Here is a 21,131-nt window from a genome sequence, read left to right on the forward strand (position 1 = left end):
CCGTTCAACTTCGTTATACCGAGGCTCAACTGTACAGAATCCCAACGAGAGATAGACAATGCCCAAATAAGGAAAGTGCTAGCTGACTGCTTATTGTAAGTGTTGCATGCAAAGCTGTGTGTTTGTAACCTCACCACAGACTCCCTTGGTTATGTAAGTGCAGGCTACCATATCAATCTTGCCTGCCTGCATTGTGAAGCACTGAAGTTTGGGCCAGTTGGTATTGATCCATCTTGAAAACGTAGCAGCACGAAAAAACGAGGACAAAAAAGACACAGGTACGACAGAACATATGTTGTCCTGTCGTACCTGCAGCATATGTCCTGTCGTACCAGCAGCATATGTCCTGTCGTACCTGTGTCTTTTTTGTCCTCGTTTTTTCGTGCTGCTGCATTGTGAAATTTGAAGGCAAGAGAGTCACTATAAAAAAAAAAATCTTTTAAAGCATGAAAAAGATTATAAACATCACTCTGTGGAGCTGTGAGGGACAAATTTGACAAAAAGAGAAAAAATAACTCTCATTGCAACTCAAAGTCTGTCCAACCCTATTGTCGTAAAAGTCCTCCTAAGGAAGCCACAAGCAGTGCAGTTCCGTAGGCTCTCGCGAAGTTGAAACAAAATACTCCAAACAGTCAAGCCAGGAAAATGTACGACATAAGAAGCTCTAACAGAAGCACACCAATGGTGCAACCAAGCTACCTGTGTAGTGCCTGATAAGTAATAAGGGAGTAATTACTCACTGACGTCCACCCGAGCGCAGCCACACGGCTACAAAGGAAAGCTATACAGCTTCCTCAGAAACTTCGTAGTTAAAGAAAAATTCGTCCTGGTCCGGGGTTCGAACCCAGGACCACCGCTACACCGGAGCAGTCGCTCTACCAATTGAGCTAACTGGGACAGCAAGCTTATGGTAGGGCGAGAGCGAATTGATGAATAACTCGAAGTGGGAACAGTGCTGACCAAATGTTTAGGGGAATCCCCCAAGGTGGAGTAGATTTGTAATAAGGGAGTACTAATTACTCATTGACGTCCACCCGAGCGCAGCCATACGGCTACAAAGGAAAGCTATACAGCTTTCTCAGAAACCTGGTCAACAGTGCCTGATAAGCTACTGAGCCACCCAATGGAAAGCTTTCGCAGGTAGTGCTGAGTGACACTGGACACATAATCTGCAGTGAACCGAACCGTAAGCCTGAAGACAAATAGTATCTTACTTACCCTTTGTTCGGTTCTTGCGCCAACTAGGGGTGCGGCACCGGCGGCAGCGGGGGCAGCTTGTGCGGCTGGCCCAGGTACCTGAATGCTGGACACCGGGATGGAGGCCATTGGCCCTGCAGAGAGACGCATGGCATCTGTTGCCTACAGCTTGCAGCACACCACACCACCGTCTTGTGTCCTGCCGTCTCCTTAAGAGGGGACGAGGGTCTTAAAACTGACCTTTTTATTTGTGGCTAGAATCTGATGAAATTTTGCACACAGATGCGTTTTTCTGTTCTGATTTAAGAAATGTAGTCATAAATGAGCTGGTGTTCTTATATCAAAAGTTATCTTAAATTCCAGAGCGTAATTAGGTAATTTCTTATGCAGCTTTAATGAACTTTCTCATTGCATTTTGTTTCTTTTAATTGCATGAATTGATAGCCAAAGAGTTCCCATACCCGATGACATTCTTACTTTTTTGTTTCAGTCACGTATAAATAGCCATTTACAGTTAGCTTAACGAGTTGCAGTGTAAAATACTGCAACCTTTTACTCTCGACATAATATCAGGATGAAATGCCTCTAGAGAAAAATGAAGAATGTCACCGGGTATGGGAACTCTCTGGCTATCAATTCATGTAAATAAAAGCAACAAAATGCAATGAGAGAGTTCATTAAAGCTGTGTAAGAAATTATCTAATTACATTCTAGACTTTGTAAGATCTAAGACCACCAGCTCAAATATGATTACATGTATGGAATCAGAAGAGAAAAACACATCTGTGTGCAAAATTTCATAAGTTTCTAGCCATGAATAAAAAAGTTTTAAGACCCTCGTCCCCCCTTAAAAAGGCTAGGCAAGACAACCTAATCCTCAGCTTAACAGCAAGTCCATTACTTTGCTTTGCATTCTGCAGCAAAGCATGGCAGGTTGATCAAGGACAATGCGCTCGCACCGTCTCAGTGTCCTGCCAGCGCATTCTCCTCAACCAGCATGCACCCCATGAGCGCCTCTTTGAGAGACTCTGGTGTTTGAAGAGCAGTCAGACCCATCACAGCAACCTCTCCTGTGGTGCTTTCTGTCCAGAGTAGTCCTAGCACAGTATACAGTCGATGGGTATCAAACTTGACAGCGCGAAAAACAGGGACAGTAGAGAAGACAAAAACAACAGGACTGGCGCTGAACTAACGACTGAAATTTTATTGAAAACGGCAGAGCTTTGAATACAGACAGGCCACCACATTTCCAAAAAAAATAATGATTCGCCATAAGATTGTAACGCCAGCGTCAAAACCACTCCAACGGATATCACACAGCCCGACAATCATGGGAAGGCATGAGCAGCTACTTAAAAAACCGGATGAATCCCTGCTGTCCCTGTTTTTTTGAGCTGTATATTACTTTTCTTTAAGATGAGCCACCGACTAGCCCATACCAAAATTTTGATCAAACTTGAGCACAGAGCAATGTGTTGCCACAGTTGTTCGGTTCTAGGCGCAATTCTTATGCACCAGAATGGAGTCACACAGACCTAAGGGACACGTGGGCGCGACCATGGTGTCGGGAAACTATCAGCCACTGAGTAATTTTGCTTTCTGTTCTCTGATGTGTGCTGAGGGAGTGCTCCAAACAAGTATGCCAGCAACTCTCCATAACAAACTTTACAATCTCTGCATCTTTATATCATTTGCATCTTTAGAATCTAAGAGTGATGGCACGCCCGGTGTAGCTAAAGTTGCATGTGAGACGCTCACTGGGCAGCGTGCCTCCCTACCTGAGGGCATTGCTGGTGTGGGTGGCGGCGTTGTTGGTATTGGCCCTGATGATGCAACAGCAGGAGGAGGGGGAGTGGCCACTGGTGTCGGTGCAGCTGCTGGACGAGCGGCGGCAGGTGCACCGCCAGCTCCTGCCAACAAACGTGCGATGAGGAAACAATGAACACACACCTGCACGACAGAGCCAAAGCTGAGCACGACAAACAACAACCATGCCCGGGGGAGACTGCTCCCCATTTTCCACACTGCCATGTCAGCTAGGAGACTCGACACTTATTATTTATCACCAATTTATGTGCATCATTGCGTAAGCGCTTCTTTATAGTCTCTTATTGTCTCTTTTGTTCCCGAGTCTTTAATCCTTTCCCTAATGCAGGATAGTCAACTGGAAAAGGACAAGCTAACCTCCCCATCTTTCCTGTTTCTCCAGCTAAAATATCTGTTTTGTGCCAGGCACAGCTGTGTCATAGAGGCAGATTTCCTCAGCTCGTCGCTAAGCCTTGGCTCATCCTGATTACATTTTTATTCCCTAGTTACCCACTGTATAAATCTAATAAAAAAACAGGCTGATGATTCTTGGCATTATTGCCAAAAAAATAAGGAAAGGGGAGAGAGAGAGAGAGAGAAGGGCAAAAGCAAAACAATATTGTAAGCCAATCACAAAAGCTGTGAAATGATTACATGCTGGAACTAAAAATTGGATGGCTCTCATAGAACTTGAGTAATAGGGTACTGAAGCTGCCACTTCAGAAACAGGAATACACACTTTTCTTCTCATTTCTGAAGCGACAACTTCAAAACTTTATAACTTAAGTTCTATGATAGGCAGGAAGACAATTTCACCCTTATTGTATTTCTTGGTGTCCAGAGAACCCAATGGCATACATTACAGCGAGTTTCTCGCAGCAAATTTCCTCCAAAACTCTCCGCAAAATACTAGCATAAAATGTGCATAAGTGCTCAAGGAATTGTTTTACATGAAATTAAATGAGATATTTAGAATCAGCCCACAAAAATACATGTTCCCTGAAGATTTCGTAACTGTGACTTCGTTAATAAAAATTTTTTTTTCAATACCAGTGTCCCCCCTTAGGGCCTGTGACGTAGCAGCTCTGGGAAGCAGAACTCTGCACGTGTTTAGAACAAGCTCGCTCCTCAATCAATTATATTTTAAAGCCTAAATTGGGTTTTAGTGGGCGACCTTGGCACCAGAATGGAGAAGGTTGCAGAGAACATGAAGCCGAAGGTACACGGCTATTAATATCTGTGAGCTTTCATAGAATACGCTTCGCCTTTCCTCTAGTGCATTACACACTTACACCAACTCTCAATGACGAGATAGTGCCTGAACTTTTTTTTATTTGTAAACAGTCCATGGCCTGTTTTTCTTGCACATTCCTTCCATACTATATAGAAGAACACTGATGACAAGTACAGCGAATTATCATTCTCAATAAATATTGACTCTCTGGCTCTTCCTGCCTGCGTTCACGTCAGTACGGCAAAAAAAAAACAACAAAAAAAAACAACAAAAGACGCATTCATCATGAAGAAAATTATGTTTGAAAACTTTTCACTAGTGGATTCAATCATGATGACCTTACTGAAAAGGAAAGGCTTCCACTGCTTTGAAGTGAATGGTGGTCTAGCATAGACTCTGGGATCCGTGCCATGCAATCTGAGTCTCTTATAAAAGCTCCGTTTTAGTGAAGATTAACCCTGTCCTTTGCAGCCACCGTATCCCAGCAAACTTCTTAATCTCATCTGCCCACCTAACTTTCTGGCGCTTGGTACTTTATCTTGATGCTAATCATAATGTAATTATTAAACTATAAAAACAGGAATGGGACCAGTTTTTAGCGACAGGTCCCTCAGTTCGGACTTATTCACCCTCAGAGTTCTTGTAAGAGACAGTTGAATCAAGAAGTATTATATAACACACAGTACCTAGAATAGGGGTTTTCAAGCCATGTTCTACACACGCCTCAGGTTCCTTGAGCACCTAAATCCATGCATGCGCATGAACACCCCCACACCCCTTCCTTCTTTTTAACTACTTTACCTTGCTACTAATCATAATGTAATTACTTATACGAGACTGTTTCCCTATTCAGCCAGTCATAATTAGTAGGATGTGGCCATATTTTGAGGGGCCGCGAAACTGCAGACTTTTTCGCATGCATGTTTGGCAGGAAGGGAGTGAAAAGTCAAGATATGGAGGATTTCTAAGCCTAAGGGGGGAAGCTGGACTTAGAAAAAAAAATTTTTGTTAATGAAGTCACAATAATGGAATCTTCAAGAAACATGTATTTTTGCGCGCTGATTCCAAATACATAATTTAATTTTATGTAAAACAAGTCCTTGTGAACTTATATAGTACATTAATTTACTTTTTGCCGAGAGCTTTCAATAAATTTAGTTCAAGGAAATTTGCTAGGAAGCATGTCGCTTTTCTTGACATCAAACTATACAATAAGGGCAAAATTATTACCCTGCCTATCATAGAAGTTGAGTTACAGGGTTTTATATTTGCCAGTTCACAGGTGGGAAGAAACTGATAATTTCAAAATCCTATAACTGACCTTCTCCAACGGGCAGGATGACGATTTCACCCTTATTGCATAGCTTGATGTCAAGAGAAACCAATGGCATGCAGTCTAGCAAGTTCCTTGCAGTAGAATTTCTTTCAAACTCTCGGCAAAAGTTACCTAACATACTGCACAAGTGCACAAGGACTTGTACATAAAATTAAATTACATATTTGGAATCAGCATGCAAAAATACATGTTCCCTGAAGATTTCATGGTTGTAACTTAATTAATAAAAATTTATATTTATAAGACCCTCTTCCCCCCTTAAAAGCCTGATTAACAATTTCAATAGTGCTTTCAGGTGATGCTGAAACTCAAGCATTTAAAGGATACATGCTGTAGAGACTATTATAAGTTCCATAATGCAAACATACTGCTGTTTCAGCCATGGACAGCGGTGGAAAAAAGTGATGGATTAAGTGAGATGGCCTCACCTCCAATTTGCAACCTAAAGATGTCTTTGCCAGGTTGCACCGTGGTTCCGTCGGGTGCCAGGATCTCGATGATGACTCCGCCAGCTGGGGCATGAATGGGCACCGATGTCTGGAAAAGCCAAGCGTTTGAAGCATAAGCAAACCATTTCATTACAGATATGAGAGAAGCCAACAGCCACAGAAACCAAGGGGCACAGGGGATTTTTAATTAACTAATTTATTTTGTGGTGTTGATCAATTCAGAATATCACTGAATATGTTGTCGTTTAAAGCTAATTGATTAGAAAAGCAGAAGAAAAAACAACCACATGCAGCCGGTGGGATCCGAACCCACGACCTCCGAATTACGCGTCCGGTGCTCTACCGCTGAGCTGCGGCGACGGCTGTCAAACCTTCTGCTTTCGGGGGTATTTATGTTTACAAATACTAACCTAACACCCGAAAGCAGAAGGTTTGACAGCCGTCGCCGTAGCTCAGAGGTAGAGCACCGGACGCGTAATTCGGAGGTCGTGGGTTCGGATCCCACCGGCGGCATGTGGTTGTTTTTTCTTCTGCTTTTCTAATCAATTAGCTTTAAACGATAACATATTCAGTGATATTCTGAATTGATCAACACCACAAAATAAATTAGTTAATTAAAAATCCCCTGTGCCCCTTGGTTTCTGTGGCTGTTGGCTTCTCTCATATTTATAACGAGCCCCTCATTCCCCTTTCCATTTCATTACAGGTATGAGATAAAAGTAAATGGACAAACAATCGTAATATGGAAGGAGATATGCAACCTGATGAAATGAACTGCCAGAAATGACAACCTCATATAAAAAGTGGACGTGAAGGTAAGAACAAGAACAAACAATGAGAAACAAAACAGTTTCACTCAGCTCTTTCTCTTTTCTGACGCAAAGTTTCAGTTGTGCATGCAGTGGAGAACAGTAGAACATTAGAAAGACTTGATCAGACCCGTATATTATTAAGACTGCACTAGATCTCTTTTGTTTGTCTGGTTTATTTCATTAGGCATTGTTTAATCTTTGTACACTGGAACATTGTGAAACTCTCAGATTAGGAAAATTTGGTCCCAAATAAAGGACACCCCTCATAAGGAGTGGAGGCGACATTCCTCACAGGTTGGTACAAGGTAAAATGTGGGCGCCTGCTTGTGTAGTTGCATAGCGAAGAGTCAAGGTTTGCACAACTTGTCTAAAATTAAGTTGCTGCATGCCATCCATGGTCTTGCTACGGTTAGGGTTTGCAAAACCTTTTTGAACCAAGCCACTGCACCTTAAATATGTAAAACTGTTGAGATGCAACATGTGGGAAGCATGATGGCTATGCCAAGACTGCGAGGGGAAGTACTGTATTTTCCGGTGTACAAGATGTGGCTTCTTTCAAAAATCTTGCTGGTGTGTCCTGTACAAGGGTTTGTCTAATATGCGAATCTTTCGCATTTTTTTTGCGAGTTCAGAAATTACTCAGATTCATGTTCAAGCTTTTTTCGCTGAAAAAATATCACCAATGACGCGGTTGTAACACGGTTAATTTTTCAATACAGGGACTGCCGTGCGCATCTTTTTTAGGTGAACTTTGTCATGAAACGGCAAGGATGACGACTTCTGGGTTCATTAACATGCGGCCGTTTCGGAGACCCCAAGAAAAAAATGTGAAATGCCAAAAGATGGCAACAATCGCGCATTCTCGTTATTGTCAGGACAAGCCAAGACAAGCCAGCGTTTTTTTTTATTCACACTTGGCAACTTTGTTTGCTCCGTGTACGTAGTGCGAAGAGAATGTTTCAGCCGCATTGCCTCCAGAAATGGGCGAACTTTTGGATAGCGCATGCAAAGATTAAGACTGCAAAGGTTTTAAGGGAAAATAAAATGTTATGGACATAAGAAGAGTTCTTGTTTTTTTTTTTCTTTTTTGCTAAAACGTGGGCGGGTACAGCGTGAGTGTTGCCTTTTTCGATCACTTAGCGTTGCTTAAGAACTTCGCACAGGTACGATGGATTTCACGATGGTTGGACAAGCATGTTTACTTAAGCCTTACTAGCCTTGTGGGTAAATTGGGGTGCGTCTTATACACGGGTGCATCTTATATACCAACTTCTTCAATGACAGCCTGCATATATGGCAGGTGCATCTTATACACCGGAAAATACGGTAAGTGGAGTTCTCAATGCGGGGGATGCATGCACATGACAGAACGCTTCATAACCATATAGTATTTTAAATTACAAAAACAACTACAATTGGCAGCTTGCTTCTTCTCATCTTACCATGTCTCAAAGTGCAAAAAATGATTTGTTACACGTTTTGACACTGGTCCTCAGCTTTCAATACTCCTAAGCCTAATGAAAAAAGCTGGAATAGTTTGGTTTGGTTTGGTTTGTTTGGGTTTAACGTCCCGAAGCAACTCAGGCTATGAGGGACGCCGTAGTGGAGGGCTCCGGAAATTTCGACCACCTGGGGATCTTTAACGTGCACTGACACTGCACAGTACACGGGCCTCTAGAATTTCGCCTTTATCGAAATTCAATGGAAGTGCACGATGGAAAACTATTTGCTGCGGGAAACTGCAGTGTTCGCCCTTTTAATCTTTTTCATAACCATCATCTTTTTGTTTCGGGGCCCTATGCACAGTGGACGTGGTACTCTACTCACAGCTTTCACATCTGGACTTAGTCCCAATATGTGCACTATCCTTCAAGATGCACCAACTTGCCACAGACGGCTAAAGGACATACGGCCGAGACAGCAGGCACTTTGTACTTTTCAGCGACTGTCTAGGGCTCACCAGAATACTCGGCATCGGTACACAGTGCTTTAGTGGCTAGAAATGAGCCAGAACAGCTCCTAACAGCAAAATTGTGAACAGCAGCCTGTATTAGACTTGCTCAAGTCAAATTTTGTGCTTCCAAAGGTTAAAGCCTTTTTTTTTTTATTAAAGGCGCAGTGAAGAGGAATCTGAACTCGTCTTTTTGCCACAGGAACTCGATCTACACGTTCCGAGCATTCTTAGAAACTTATTGCCCTGTGTGGCCGATTTCGCTAATTAAATCGGATTAACGTCCGGCTCCCGCCTTATTTTTTTTAATTCTTCCCGTACGGTGGGCGGAGTCGACAAACGCGTGGAGTGCCTTTCAGCCAGCTCTGTGGAGGCTTTGCTTTCACTTTATTTTGTTTTTTAGGTTTCCGTGAATAAATAGTTTTATTCACAGATAATATAGCCACAAAATAAGCCTGCAGAAATAAAAATGCGTGCGGACTATTTGCTACTACGGATTACTATGTATTACTCCGCCGATGGCAGAGCGGCAAGCCTCCACGGAGCTGGCTGAAAGGCATTCCACACGTTGGTCAACTCCGCCCACCGTATGGGGAGAATTAAAAAAAAAGGCGAGAGCCAGACGTTAATCCGATTTAATTAGGGAAATCGGCCACACAGGGCAATAAATCGAAGTTTCTAAGAATGCTCGGAACGTGTAGATTGAGTTCCCGCGCAAAAGGACGAATTCAGATTCCTCTTCACTGCACCTTTAAGTAAGCCATAAGGCAGGGGTTCGCTTGGAGGTGGCTTTCATAGAACCCAAGGGTTCCCCAGAATCCAGTCGGAGAACCCGTGCCACAACAAATAAAAAAAAAGGAAGGGTTAAAAGGAAACAGATATTGGTGCATAAGGCTGGTTGAGGTACAAGTGCAATGAAATCTCGTTAATTTCGGCTCATTTAATTTGGACATCAGATTTATCTGAACTGATGCCTCGGTCCTAAAGGCATCACGTGCATTAAAAGGTTACGTTTAATCTCAACAGCCCACAATTCAAACAAAACTTTGTGGTACCTTTTGGGTTTGAATTATCGAGAGCCAATTTTAAGAGAGAACATGCACTGGCAATAAGTATTTTCGTATTATCCATCCAATGACGTAGCAGTTACAGCTGAACTTTAACGGATGGCGTACTTCACCTGTTCAAATAAAGCAATTTTAGCGGGACTTGGACATCAGTGCAAAACAATCGAGTTTGGATCATCGAAACTCCACTACAGTGTGACACTCCGACTGCAGCCCACACAATGTGACAGAGTGGTGCCACAAAAGTAGGTTTACTTTCTGAGCAGACAGTGATCTACCGTATTTTCCGGTGTATAAGACGCACCCGCCACATATGCAGGCTGTCATTGAAAAAGTTAGTATATAAGATACACCCATGTATAAGACGCACCCCAATTTACCTAGTTAGGCTAGTGAGGCTTAATTAAACACGCTTGCGCGACCATCACAAAATTCACCGTACATGTGAGAAATTCTTAAGCAACGCTAGGCGATCGAAAAGGCAACACTCACGCCATACCCGCCCACATTATAGAAAAAAGAAAGAAAAAACGGAACTCTCCTATATGTCCATAATAACATTTTATTTATACTTAAAGCCCTCGAAGTTTTCATCTTCGAAATGCGCTATCAAAAAGTGCGCTCATTTTTGGAGGCAATGCGACTGAAACATTCTCTTTGCACTTCGTACGTATACTACGTACATGGAGCAAACAAAGTTGCAAAGGGTGGCTAAAAAGAACACCGGCCTGTCTTGGCTTGTCTTGACAATGGCGAGAAGTGCGACTGTCGCCATCTTTTGGCATTTCACATTACTTTTGCTTGGGGCCTCCGAAACGGTCACGTGTTTGTGACCCCGGAAGTCGTCATCCCCGCCATTTCATGATAAAGTTCACCTAAAAAGTGTTGTGCGCGGTGGTCCCCGTATTGAAGTATTAACCGTGTTACAAATGTGTTATTGGTAGTGATACTTTTTCGGTGAAAAATGCTTGAACATGAACCTGAGTAATTTCTGAACTCGAAAAAAAAAAAAGAAAAATTTTTGTATTAGACGCACCCTTGTATAGGACGCACCAGCAAGATTTTTGAAAAAAAAAAAAAAAAAGTTGCATCTTATACACTGGAAAATACGGTATTCAAAATAAGACCTCAGAAGCAGACAACATGCCATGCCGTACCTTGTCGGTTTCTACTTCACAGATTACTTCATCTTCAGCGACGGTGTCACCAACACCTGAAGAAGAGGAAAGAGTGGATGCTGGAATCTTCACAGTGATTGAATACGTTAACACTGATGATCAGTATTTCCTGTGTTAGACTTGGTTAATCAAGTTAGTTACGCTTCAACGGTACCATAACATATAATCAGGGCCCAGATCCTTTCCAGCAGGACACATTTCCAACTAATCTCAGACATCTATTGCCCAACTTCTAGCCAGTGTCTCTTAAAACCAGAGGTTGTCATGAGAAAAATTTTTCTTTCCATCAGCTAGCACATGAACACAGCACAATGCCTCCTCTGCAGATGCTTTATTCACAAATAAGGGTACATATAACTTTTTGAGCATATGCTGAACCTCAATGGTTGGAGTGAGTACAATTAAAATGCTTAATGGGCAGAAAAAAGAAATGAAAACATCATAGAGGCAGGCAGCCTTGAGCCACCCAGCTGTGGTGCCCAGATAATAGCCAGTTTTAGAATAGGGGGACTCCCCCTATTCTAAAACTTGCTATTATCTGGGCCCAAAATGTTATAAAAGGTGGCTTAGTTTAAATATCGCGAGTTGTAGCAACGAACTGGCAAAGTTTGCACCATAATTTCAGTGTTTACTGCATGAGAGCTGCCTTAATGTATATTCGCATCTTCTTTTATTAGATCTGCTTGCTAATGCAGCAACTGAGATCAAAAAACACACAGCTGTGAGTTTACAGACAACTAGAGCTTCCAAAAAATCTAAACTTCAATGCAGCTTAACCCTTTCAGACGCCATTTTTTGTTTTATTGAAATCAGTTATTTTTTTCACCTAAGTAGTATATTTAGGCCTCAAGAAAATAACTTTGCTAGTTTTTGAGCGTGAAAGACCAGCAGGTAAGTTTGTACAACGATGTGCAGAATTCCGTACAAAGTGCCAGATTTGTTAGAAATAGTAACACCGAAATGTTCGCATGTTTCAGATAAGCACCCTAGCAATCGTGGAATCATTTAGCGTTTCGAATATGCACATAACGCCCGAAATTGAGCAAAAACAATCAATTTTTTTACTTGCAACAAAATCTGTCTGCACAAAAATGGTGGACAAAGCCTAGCCCACTGTTGAGTGAAATATTATTTACTGCTATCGCTACATGGCACAAAAAACCAACTTATTTGCGACAAGAAGGCTACTCAGTTCAACTGAAACAATAAAATCACTGCTAGGTGCACTAGTCTCTCAGAAAAAGCTGTGAGTTTGCTGTCTACACAATTGTGTACAAAGCGCCTTAAAGGGTTAACATGGAAGCCTGGAACTGAAATGATGATAATCATAAGAAGAACCATGACAAGTGCAGTAAATGAGAGACACAGGGAACGAAAACAAAAAGACGAAACATATGGTTGACATGAGTAGAAACAGAACTAAGAACCCACCTTTGCTCCAGCGAATGTCCCCCTCACTAAGCGACTCTGCCAGCTGTGGGCACTTTATGGTCCGTACTTCGCCGCTTCCTGAAGCGGCAGGTGGTGGCGATGCAGGTGCTGCTGATGCTGATGGTGGAGGAGGTGCGGAGGCTGCCTCTGCCCCACCTTCGAGAGAAAGGGGGCAGAGTGGAAATAAACATTTCAGCACACTAAAGGCATCTTCTTCCACAGATGAAGTGGGCTGATTTTCAACATCCTTATTTTGGTTTTGTGCCACCATTACAGCTCCTTGAGGCACCTTGCTTATCTCTTGTTTCTTTAGAAGACCACCACATCTGTAGTCTCTGAGAAGAGTGATCAACTTTTGCCATGTCTGGAGTGCTGACAAGAGCCACAGGATGCACGGATAGTACTGATGAGCTCAAGAAAGAAGAAAAGAAATTATGATAAAAATGCATAGCCTGGCAATACTGCCGTTATGCACGTCTGTAACATCTCCCCTGGAACGTTGCAGATGTGCCAGATTATGTCCGGCACAACTGGTTTTTTGGCTGGAAGGGCAGGGTTTTTTTTTATGTCTTCTGGAGAAGACACATTTCCTGGTAACCAGATAATGTCATAAGTGCACGAAGCCAGTAGCTTGCTGGCGACATCTGGTAGCAAGGGAGGAAAGCATGCCACTGTTTCCGATTCCAGAGCAACCTGTGCGTGTGTCTGATTCCTGTGGTGGTTCTTCACACGCGAAAAAGCATCTGGCCGCCCAATTTCCTCCTATGGCTCAGCCAAATGCCTGACTGGTTCAACCATGCTCCCACACATTCATGCTCATGCTACAAAGTACAGTAAAAACATCGCATGCTGTCAGCAGCTTCATCGCACCAATGAGACCGGTGCCAAGCTTTAGCCTCATCGTTTATGCCCCTCTTTACGATGTTACGTTTTCTTAATGCTAATTTCCTTCTGACATGCCATGGTCACCCAAGTGTGCTCGTGACTTCTTCTCCCCAAAGTTCTTACCCCAAGGATGGGGTGCAGGAGAAAGAGTTAGCAAAGAAAAAGAGCTCAAGACTGTTTCAAGTGCGTAACACGAATCTGAGCGTTAGCTGTCGTGTGTGATGCTTAAGTGCACATACTCCAACACATGTTGCCTTGTGCACAGTGCCCATTCCACAGCGCCTCATTGGTGTTCTAAACATAAGTACATTTGCCGGGAGGACGGGCGTGGTAGTGTCTTGGCACATTGCCAAGTTCGCCAGGCGAGCCATGGAGCTGAGAAGCATAAACTGAGGAATGCACTAAGAAGAGCTAATGCTCTAAAATGTACACACAATGCTATTTTCAGTGATCACTGAAAGGTCAGCCTCTACAACACTGTGAGGAGCACATAGAGCATGTGAATGAATGTGAGGATTGAATACAGATTACAGGTGACCCCGATTTAGCATGCAAGAAGATGAAGACAAGCCAATTGAAGAGAAAAAACAAACTGCTGCGCTTACTGGATCAAAGCTCTTCGCTTCCTTTCATTGCCACATAATCAAACGCTTCAAGAGTGGCAGAAGCTAGCTTGCATCTAGGCAGCACATTCTTTGAGTGTAAATAGGGAATCTTTGAGGAGAGACAGTGAGCACCACAAAATGATGGCCACGTGAGCTGAACACAACTCTTACTTTTGGCCTCGCTACAAGACGCTCAAGCCTGCAATGTTTCCGTGCACCCCAAACTGTAGCTGATGATTTCGTAGGCTCCACTACCTTCTATCATCATCCGTACATGGCAGGTTATGTGGGCCATTTGGCCATCACATTCTTGTAGGACCCATTTCATTTATACTATGAGTACGGTCCATTAATACCATTCAAACATACATGTTCTACAGCATTGAATAAGGGCTTCACCTCAAAAGGTAGCACCTGTAATCACTCCCCCTTGGTTACACTTTTACTGCCTCCTAAAACAAGGGTGCAACTGCTATAAAAATGTTAAAATTCATTTTGAGTCAAAAGCACTGAAATCACCCCAGTGACATCAGAGTTCTCAGGTCCCTGATGACACAGGTCGCATGACGCACCACTGCGAAGACTTAAATAACTTTGTTGTAGCAGCGTCTAGCTACAGGCAACAGCAACGGCAGCTACTGAAAAGGACGAGACTGTGGCACGCCTCAGTTAGGCCCAAATTTCGTGCCTCACAGCCTGAGAGATGCAAAGCGCGCACACTCACCTCCTCCGACTCTGAGCTTCATGATGTCCTTGCCCGGCTGGATCGACGAGCCGTCTTCCACGAGGAGCTCAGCGACCACCCCGGCAGCTGGTGCATGAATGGGCACCGAGGTCTGCATGGACAGAGCAGCTATATGATGGATAGCGCCTTTATAACATGTAGGCCTGCTCTGAACCAGGTTATATATAAATAGACCTGAGAAAAAGTAATTTTTTTTTAAATATCAACTATCAGTGCATTGTTACGCACCAAATATACAACGTAGACGACAAGGGACACAGTGATGTGGGATTATGGCTAAATGCTGCCCCCATGAGGTCCTCTGCGAAAAGGTAATACAGTCTAGCCCGTTTATAACGAAGCCACTTATAGCGAAATAGCGGTTATAACGAAGGGATTTCAATTTCCCATTCCCATTTTTGCATTTTCAATACATTTTGGGTCTGGTTTTAACGAAGTAAATAAGAGCGCGTCAGCGGATATAACAAAGAGATTTAATACCAACCGGAAAATAATCTGCCAATCAACACATTTTTGCGTCCTTGAGGCGATTTTTTCCGCGAAAATAAGAGCAAAATTCGGCTGACGGCATCCTTTCGTGGCGTCGTCTGCTCTCCTGCGGAGCGAAAGGTTGCTTCACTGCATCGCATGGCACGCCGGTCTCGTGTTGCGCCGTCCTTGAACGGCGTCACGGCGTAGAGCGGTAGAGCACGCCGCGCAGGGGAAAAATGTAAAAAAGAGCAGAGACAATATTTTTTTTTCGATGACGTCGCAGAGAGCGGCCGTCTTGGCCAATCGCGGTTCTCTATTTCTCCTTGTGCCTGCGGGTCTAGGCCACATGGACTTCGTTTTCGCCGACGAAGACCTTGTTGCCACCGAGGACTTGACGACTGAAGAAGTTGCCGGGAGTGTCATGGAAGAGACCTTGGCGGAGAGCGCCTCCGACAGCGAATGCGACGATGATAGTTGTGCCCCTAAGCCGGTCGCCTCCGCAGCGGCCATCGCAGCTGTTGACACGCTACGGATGTACCTCGGGAGTCCGGAGTTCGACCAGATCTTTTTTTCACAGTTGGATGGTATGGAAGCCGCAATCCTGAAGTCCGCACTCGCGAAACGTGTTCAGGGGACGCTGGACGACTTCTTTCAGCGGCAATAAATCGGTATGCCGATGTTTGCATTTTTTTTCCGTAGTCCGCATATTACGAAATAGCGGATATAGCGAAGTGATTTCCGATTCCCGCCGACTTCGTTATAACCGGGCTAGACTGTATCATAAACCATGGGTGGTTCTAGCATTTCACATCCACAGAACTGTGGATGCTGTGACGATATATCAAACTAATTACTGTACAGCACAGCCATGCATCCACAACACTAAGTCTTGCATATGCAGCAGCAGTCTCAAACGTGCGACCTGAACAGTTTTGCCGTGCTACCTGCAGACTCTAAAGGCTTCAACCTGTGCCCCCCCCCCCCATCATTCTTTTAACCCTCTGATGAGAATTCTTCAACGTCCTGCAATCCCTGCCTATGGCAATAGTTAGCTTTTCAAGAGAAGCGCCTAAAAATTTTGAATGTGACATACAAAAACAAAGAAGAAATGAAGTGAAGTAAAAAAAAAGAGAAAAGAGTAACAGAAATTACTTCTTAAGTTCCTCTCTTTACCAGATCTTCTTAATTATTCACTTAGATCTTTTTTTAGCTAGAATTCACTTCTTGCATCCTTCCTCTGTTCTCCTTTCATGGTACGTTACTGGCCTGCGGTAGTCGAAAGTTTGTCAACGCAGACCCCTTGGCGAGGCATTTTTGGCACAAAATACAATGCACTACACAAGAGCACTAATCTGATTTCTCTTCTTTTTTCGTTTTCATCAAACGCAGGAATCGGAAAACAGAATGAATGTAGTCAACAGTGATTTTATTCCAATCAACAAATCGAAGAAGGCATGCATTACTGAGAGCCTAAAAAAAACCTCAAAGCAAGCAAAGCATTCCACACGTTACGCACGCAAAACTTAATCTGGCCTCAAAATATAGCAAGGGATGGCATAAAACAATTCAAAAACAGATGTGCATTCTCACCTTGTCTGTTTCCACCTCACAGATGACTTCATCTTCTTTCACAGTGTCACCAACAGCTGGAAAACAGGTGCCCATGCAAAACGCGTTACTGAGGTGTGCAAAGAACGTAGTTTAGACCAGAAGTGTGCCATCAATAAAAACAATGACAGATTACCTAGAAAAACAACTCATAAGCAGCAGGACTTAAAAAATACATTGTAGCCCAATACGAGGACAAGACAGAGAGAAGAGACATAGAGGTGTCAATCACACAATGCTTGTGTGTATCTTATGTTCATGTCCTCATCTTGGGTCGCAGTATATATCTTCAAAGAGCACAGTAATAACATACATGCTATTGGGCTGTCTGCCTGTGTTTGTGTTTTGTGCTTGTACTGTTTTTCAGGGGTAATAAACCAAACTGCCCGACTCAGCGCTCTAGCTAAATAACAGTGCTTTCCAGTGCAGAGGCACAACAGAGAAGTCAGCATAATATTCCGCGAGGTAAAATCTGTTATTTGACGTTACGTGGCGCCTTGGGAAAGAGTGATATCTCAGATATATTTCATGTTCACTAAAAAACGGTGATGCAGAAAAAACCAGCTGACCTTTGTTCCATCGAATGTCGCCTTCACTCAGGGACTCGGCCAGTTGTGGGCACTTGATAACTCGAAACTCGTCGCCTAAAAGAAATGAGCTCATTTTATGCCTGTGACCCACATGACATGATGACAGCATGCAACAATGTTGCAAATGGAGTGCAGGGATCTATGACAAAATACTCACGAAGAGCAGATGTTGACGAAATATGTCGCAGGTAATGTGCGTTCCAGTTGTTGGCACTGGGTAAACATCTGTAATGCAAGAAAGTACGTTTTTTCAGAATGCAAAAAAAAAAAGACAATCCAAGTACGCCAGTGTATCACAGTTGCCCGACAGGCAGTTCTGGAATAAGGTTGCCTGCCAGGTAACAGGAATTTCATGTTGTTGGCTTACTTTTCATCATGCACACAAGAAAAGCATAAGACACTGTACGGATACTATCCCAAAGCATACGACGCTGGAACCGGTGTGATCAAGATAAGTTAAATGCTTTTTAAGCCAAACAGAAGTATCCCTGAAGAGAGTTGTTTTTCAAGTGCCACCTTAGAAGACATGCAGCTGTAAGCATTAAGAAAAGTTAAGCAAAAATGGTTACCAACTTAGCAACTACACTATCTCGATGGAATAAAAAAAGTACCAAAAATGGTGTGACAGCAATATGGCGATACATGCGACCAAAACTGCACTTAATAGTTGGTTGGTTTATGGGGCTTGACGTCCCAAAGCGACTAAGGCTATGAGAGACGCCGTAGTGGAGGGCTCCGGAAATTTCGACCACCTGGGGTTCTTTAATGTGCACTGACATCGCACAGTACACGGGCCTCGAATTTCTCCTCCAAAGAAATTCAGCCGCCGCGGCCGGGATTGAACCCGCGTCTTTCGGGACAGAGCCGAGCACCATAGCCACTGAGCCACCGCGGCGGCTGCACTTGATAGATAGCTGCGAGAGGGATACCCACTTATAGCTTCGATCTCCAGCACTCCTAAATCTAAATAAAATACGACCTGCATAAAAAATAAAAACACTCTTTTGTGGCTGGCACACAAGACAGGAATCTTGTACAGCAAAGAAAGTAGATTACAGTGACGCACATGCCTGAGAAGTTGAGCGAAGCTTAACCTTACTTTTATACCTCATTATTAGCACGGTTAAATCCTTCATAACATTAACAGCGAACCATATACGTAATTTTAAATGCTTAAAAACGAGTCTAAATCACTGCACTGTTACAGGAAAAGTAATTTAAAAAAAAGCCGATACAAACTACTCCACCTATCAATTTTTTTCAAGTTATGAAAAACAACTACAGTCAAACCTCATTATAACGAAACGGTTTACAACGAAGAAATGAGGATTCCCCTCGGAAGCTCGGTCAACACTGGCTATAATGAAGTTACGGCCATAATGAATTATTTGCCGAGCCTGATCACCTTCATTATAACAGGATTCAACTATATATCACTGCAGCAAAAAAAACAAACAAAAAAAAACACTAAATGGTTTAGAAACCATTTACCTAAATAGTTTCTGTAACAACAATTTTTTTTTTCTTATATTAATGCATATTGGGAGCCTACATCAATACACAGGCTAATCAACCAGTACAAATTTGTCCGCCACTTCAAGAGCAATGGGTTCCAGCCTACATGGTCTCCTGCTAATAAAAAGCAAGTATTATCTCTAAATCAGTAAACATGTGTCAAAATAGGAAAAAAAAAAAAAAAACCAGGGATAAAACTTCCTCTGAGGTTCCTGAGTCCTGTGGTATCTGTATCTATGCAAGTACAGATTACTCTTGATTCTCTTTTTTTTTGGCTCCCCCCCCCCCCTCCCCCCCTTCCCGTCCACAATAAGGACCGTTAGGGCGCTGTAGGTATTGTAAATAAATAAATAAACAGACACTACACAAGAAGAGCTGTCTTTCAAAGCTAAAAGAAATAAAACAAAAATTAGGGATGACGCTGTTTACGAAAACACCCCCCCCCCTTTCCCTAAAAAAAAAAAACAGAAATAAGGATTTCTGAAACCACTGTGGGCCTTCGCCCCTCCCCCGGGTTGTAAACGCACAGGCCACAGAACACTTCGCCAGTAGTTAGCCCAACAACCACCCAAACAATAAGCCTAGATTCTCCCGCAGTTTCCGGGATCTCGCGAGAGCGGAACCGGTTTCCGTAACCCTTTTTTCCCGCCGGAAACGAAGCAAAGATCCCGGAACACGACGGACCCTAAAAGAGCAACATCAAGCGAGAGGGAGCGTGGTATGGTGTGCGTGCGTGTGCGTATGTGTGCGCGCGTGCGTGTGGAGGGGAGGGGGGGGGGGGGGCAACATAGGGACGCCAGTCCGATAAAGATTTTCCCCCAGTAAAAACGGCCGAGTTTTGGACGGCGGCGGGAAGGGCGGGGGGGGGGGGGGAGGCAGAGAGAGAAAGAGAAAAGCGTTGAACACGTGGCCAGCCTACGCGCGCGCGCGACGCGTCATTTCCTCCATTTCCCGATTGTTTATTTGCTCGCCGCGTCTACGTCGGACGCACGCACCCGCAAAAACCGCGCGCCGTTACTTTGTCGCGCGCACACCTGAAGCGGAAGTACAGCAACAGCAACTGCCGCAACATTTCTTTCCCGCTTTCGTTTGCGCGACAAACGACCACTGCGCGCCCCGAAAACGAAGCCGTTTTCAACAGCACCGTTGCTTCCGCCTTCCTGCCGTCGTCGTGATCATCGCCGACCGTTTTGAAGCCCCCGCGCGTCGTAGCGCGCGCGCTTCTTACTTTTTCAGCCGACGACGCACGCCAGCGCGTTCCGGGCCTCCAATGGAGCGTTTCCTTTTTGCAAAACCCCGACGATGGCGGCGCCGCGAGGCACTGAGATAAAACACGTGCCACTACAGCCGCGGTCGGCGGTGGTGGCGGTGCGCGGCGCGTCCCATCTTTAGGACAGCGACAGCTTTCACTGCTCCCCCCCCCCCCCCCCCCCCCCCCCCCCCCCCTTCTACCACACCTTCGCTAGCGTCGTCCTTTCCCTTACATCCCCGCAGCGCGCGTATCCTCCTCCGTCTGCCCGGTTGTTTTCACTCTTTTCGAAAGTCAGTGAATTCGTTCGTTGCCCCGAAAAAAAAAAGAAAAAGAGGCAAAAACCGATCTCGGGGGAGTCGCGGAATACGGTTCCTCGTGCTCAGAAGGGGCCGGAGGAGGAAGAGGAAAAACAGTCAAAAATCGCCTCCAATGCATCCCCAGTGAACAAAGAATTACAAGAATGAAGAGGCAGTCGGACACGAGGAATCGTCGATGGGCCGTTTTGACGTTCACGCATCGGCGCCGACAAAGAACCGACGACGATGACAACCGACAGCCATCCCCCGTATCAACGGTAACACTCAGAGGTATACGCATGTACATATTCACGCCGGGAGGAGACCGCGGAACGGCTCTCTCGAAGGCCATATTCCTCGAGAGGGACATATTCCTCTCTGAACGGATCGCGCGAGAAAACTCTACTTATGTTTGTCATTTTCTTCATCGCTTGTTCGCAGCCGTCTTTCAACTTTCAGAAACCTTTAGGAAACGACCGCCGCCAGCGAACCCCTTTATCGCTTCTTTGCGAGCAAGCCGCGGTAATGCTGAGTTTGGTTTGGTTTATTGGGGTTTAACGTCCCGAAGCAACTCAGGCTATGAGGGACGCCGTAGTGAAGGGCTCCGGAAATTTCGACCACCTGGGGTTCTTTAACGTGCACTGACATCGCACAGCACACCACGGGCCTCTAGAATTTCGCCTCCATCGAAATTCGGCTGCCG

General features: G+C 44.3%; 1 protein-coding gene across 1 annotated transcript in view; it reads right to left on the minus strand.

Annotated features, from left to right (window-relative positions):
• LOC149332462 (dihydrolipoyllysine-residue succinyltransferase component of 2-oxoglutarate dehydrogenase complex, mitochondrial-like) overlaps positions 1–21,131 on the minus strand; it is a 47,741-nt gene that overhangs the window by 12,336 nt on the left and 14,274 nt on the right. Inside the window, exons 4-12 of the mRNA XM_089558068.1 lie at positions 17,523–17,590; positions 17,345–17,419; positions 16,758–16,813; positions 14,676–14,787; positions 12,462–12,617; positions 11,010–11,065; positions 6,002–6,110; positions 2,976–3,107; positions 1,219–1,331 (exon numbers count right to left, since the gene is read on the minus strand). Of these exons, the coding sequence (XP_089414194.1) occupies positions 1,219–1,331; positions 2,976–3,107; positions 6,002–6,110; positions 11,010–11,065; positions 12,462–12,617; positions 14,676–14,787; positions 16,758–16,813; positions 17,345–17,419; positions 17,523–17,590 (877 nt within the window). The remainder of the gene's footprint in view (positions 1–1,218; positions 1,332–2,975; positions 3,108–6,001; positions 6,111–11,009; positions 11,066–12,461; positions 12,618–14,675; positions 14,788–16,757; positions 16,814–17,344; positions 17,420–17,522; positions 17,591–21,131) is intronic.

Source organism: Amblyomma mixtum, chromosome 8, assembly GCF_055824585.1.
Source record: "Amblyomma mixtum isolate Tamu chromosome 8, ASM5582458v1, whole genome shotgun sequence".
Classification (NCBI taxonomy): Eukaryota; Metazoa; Arthropoda; class Arachnida; order Ixodida; family Ixodidae; genus Amblyomma; species Amblyomma mixtum.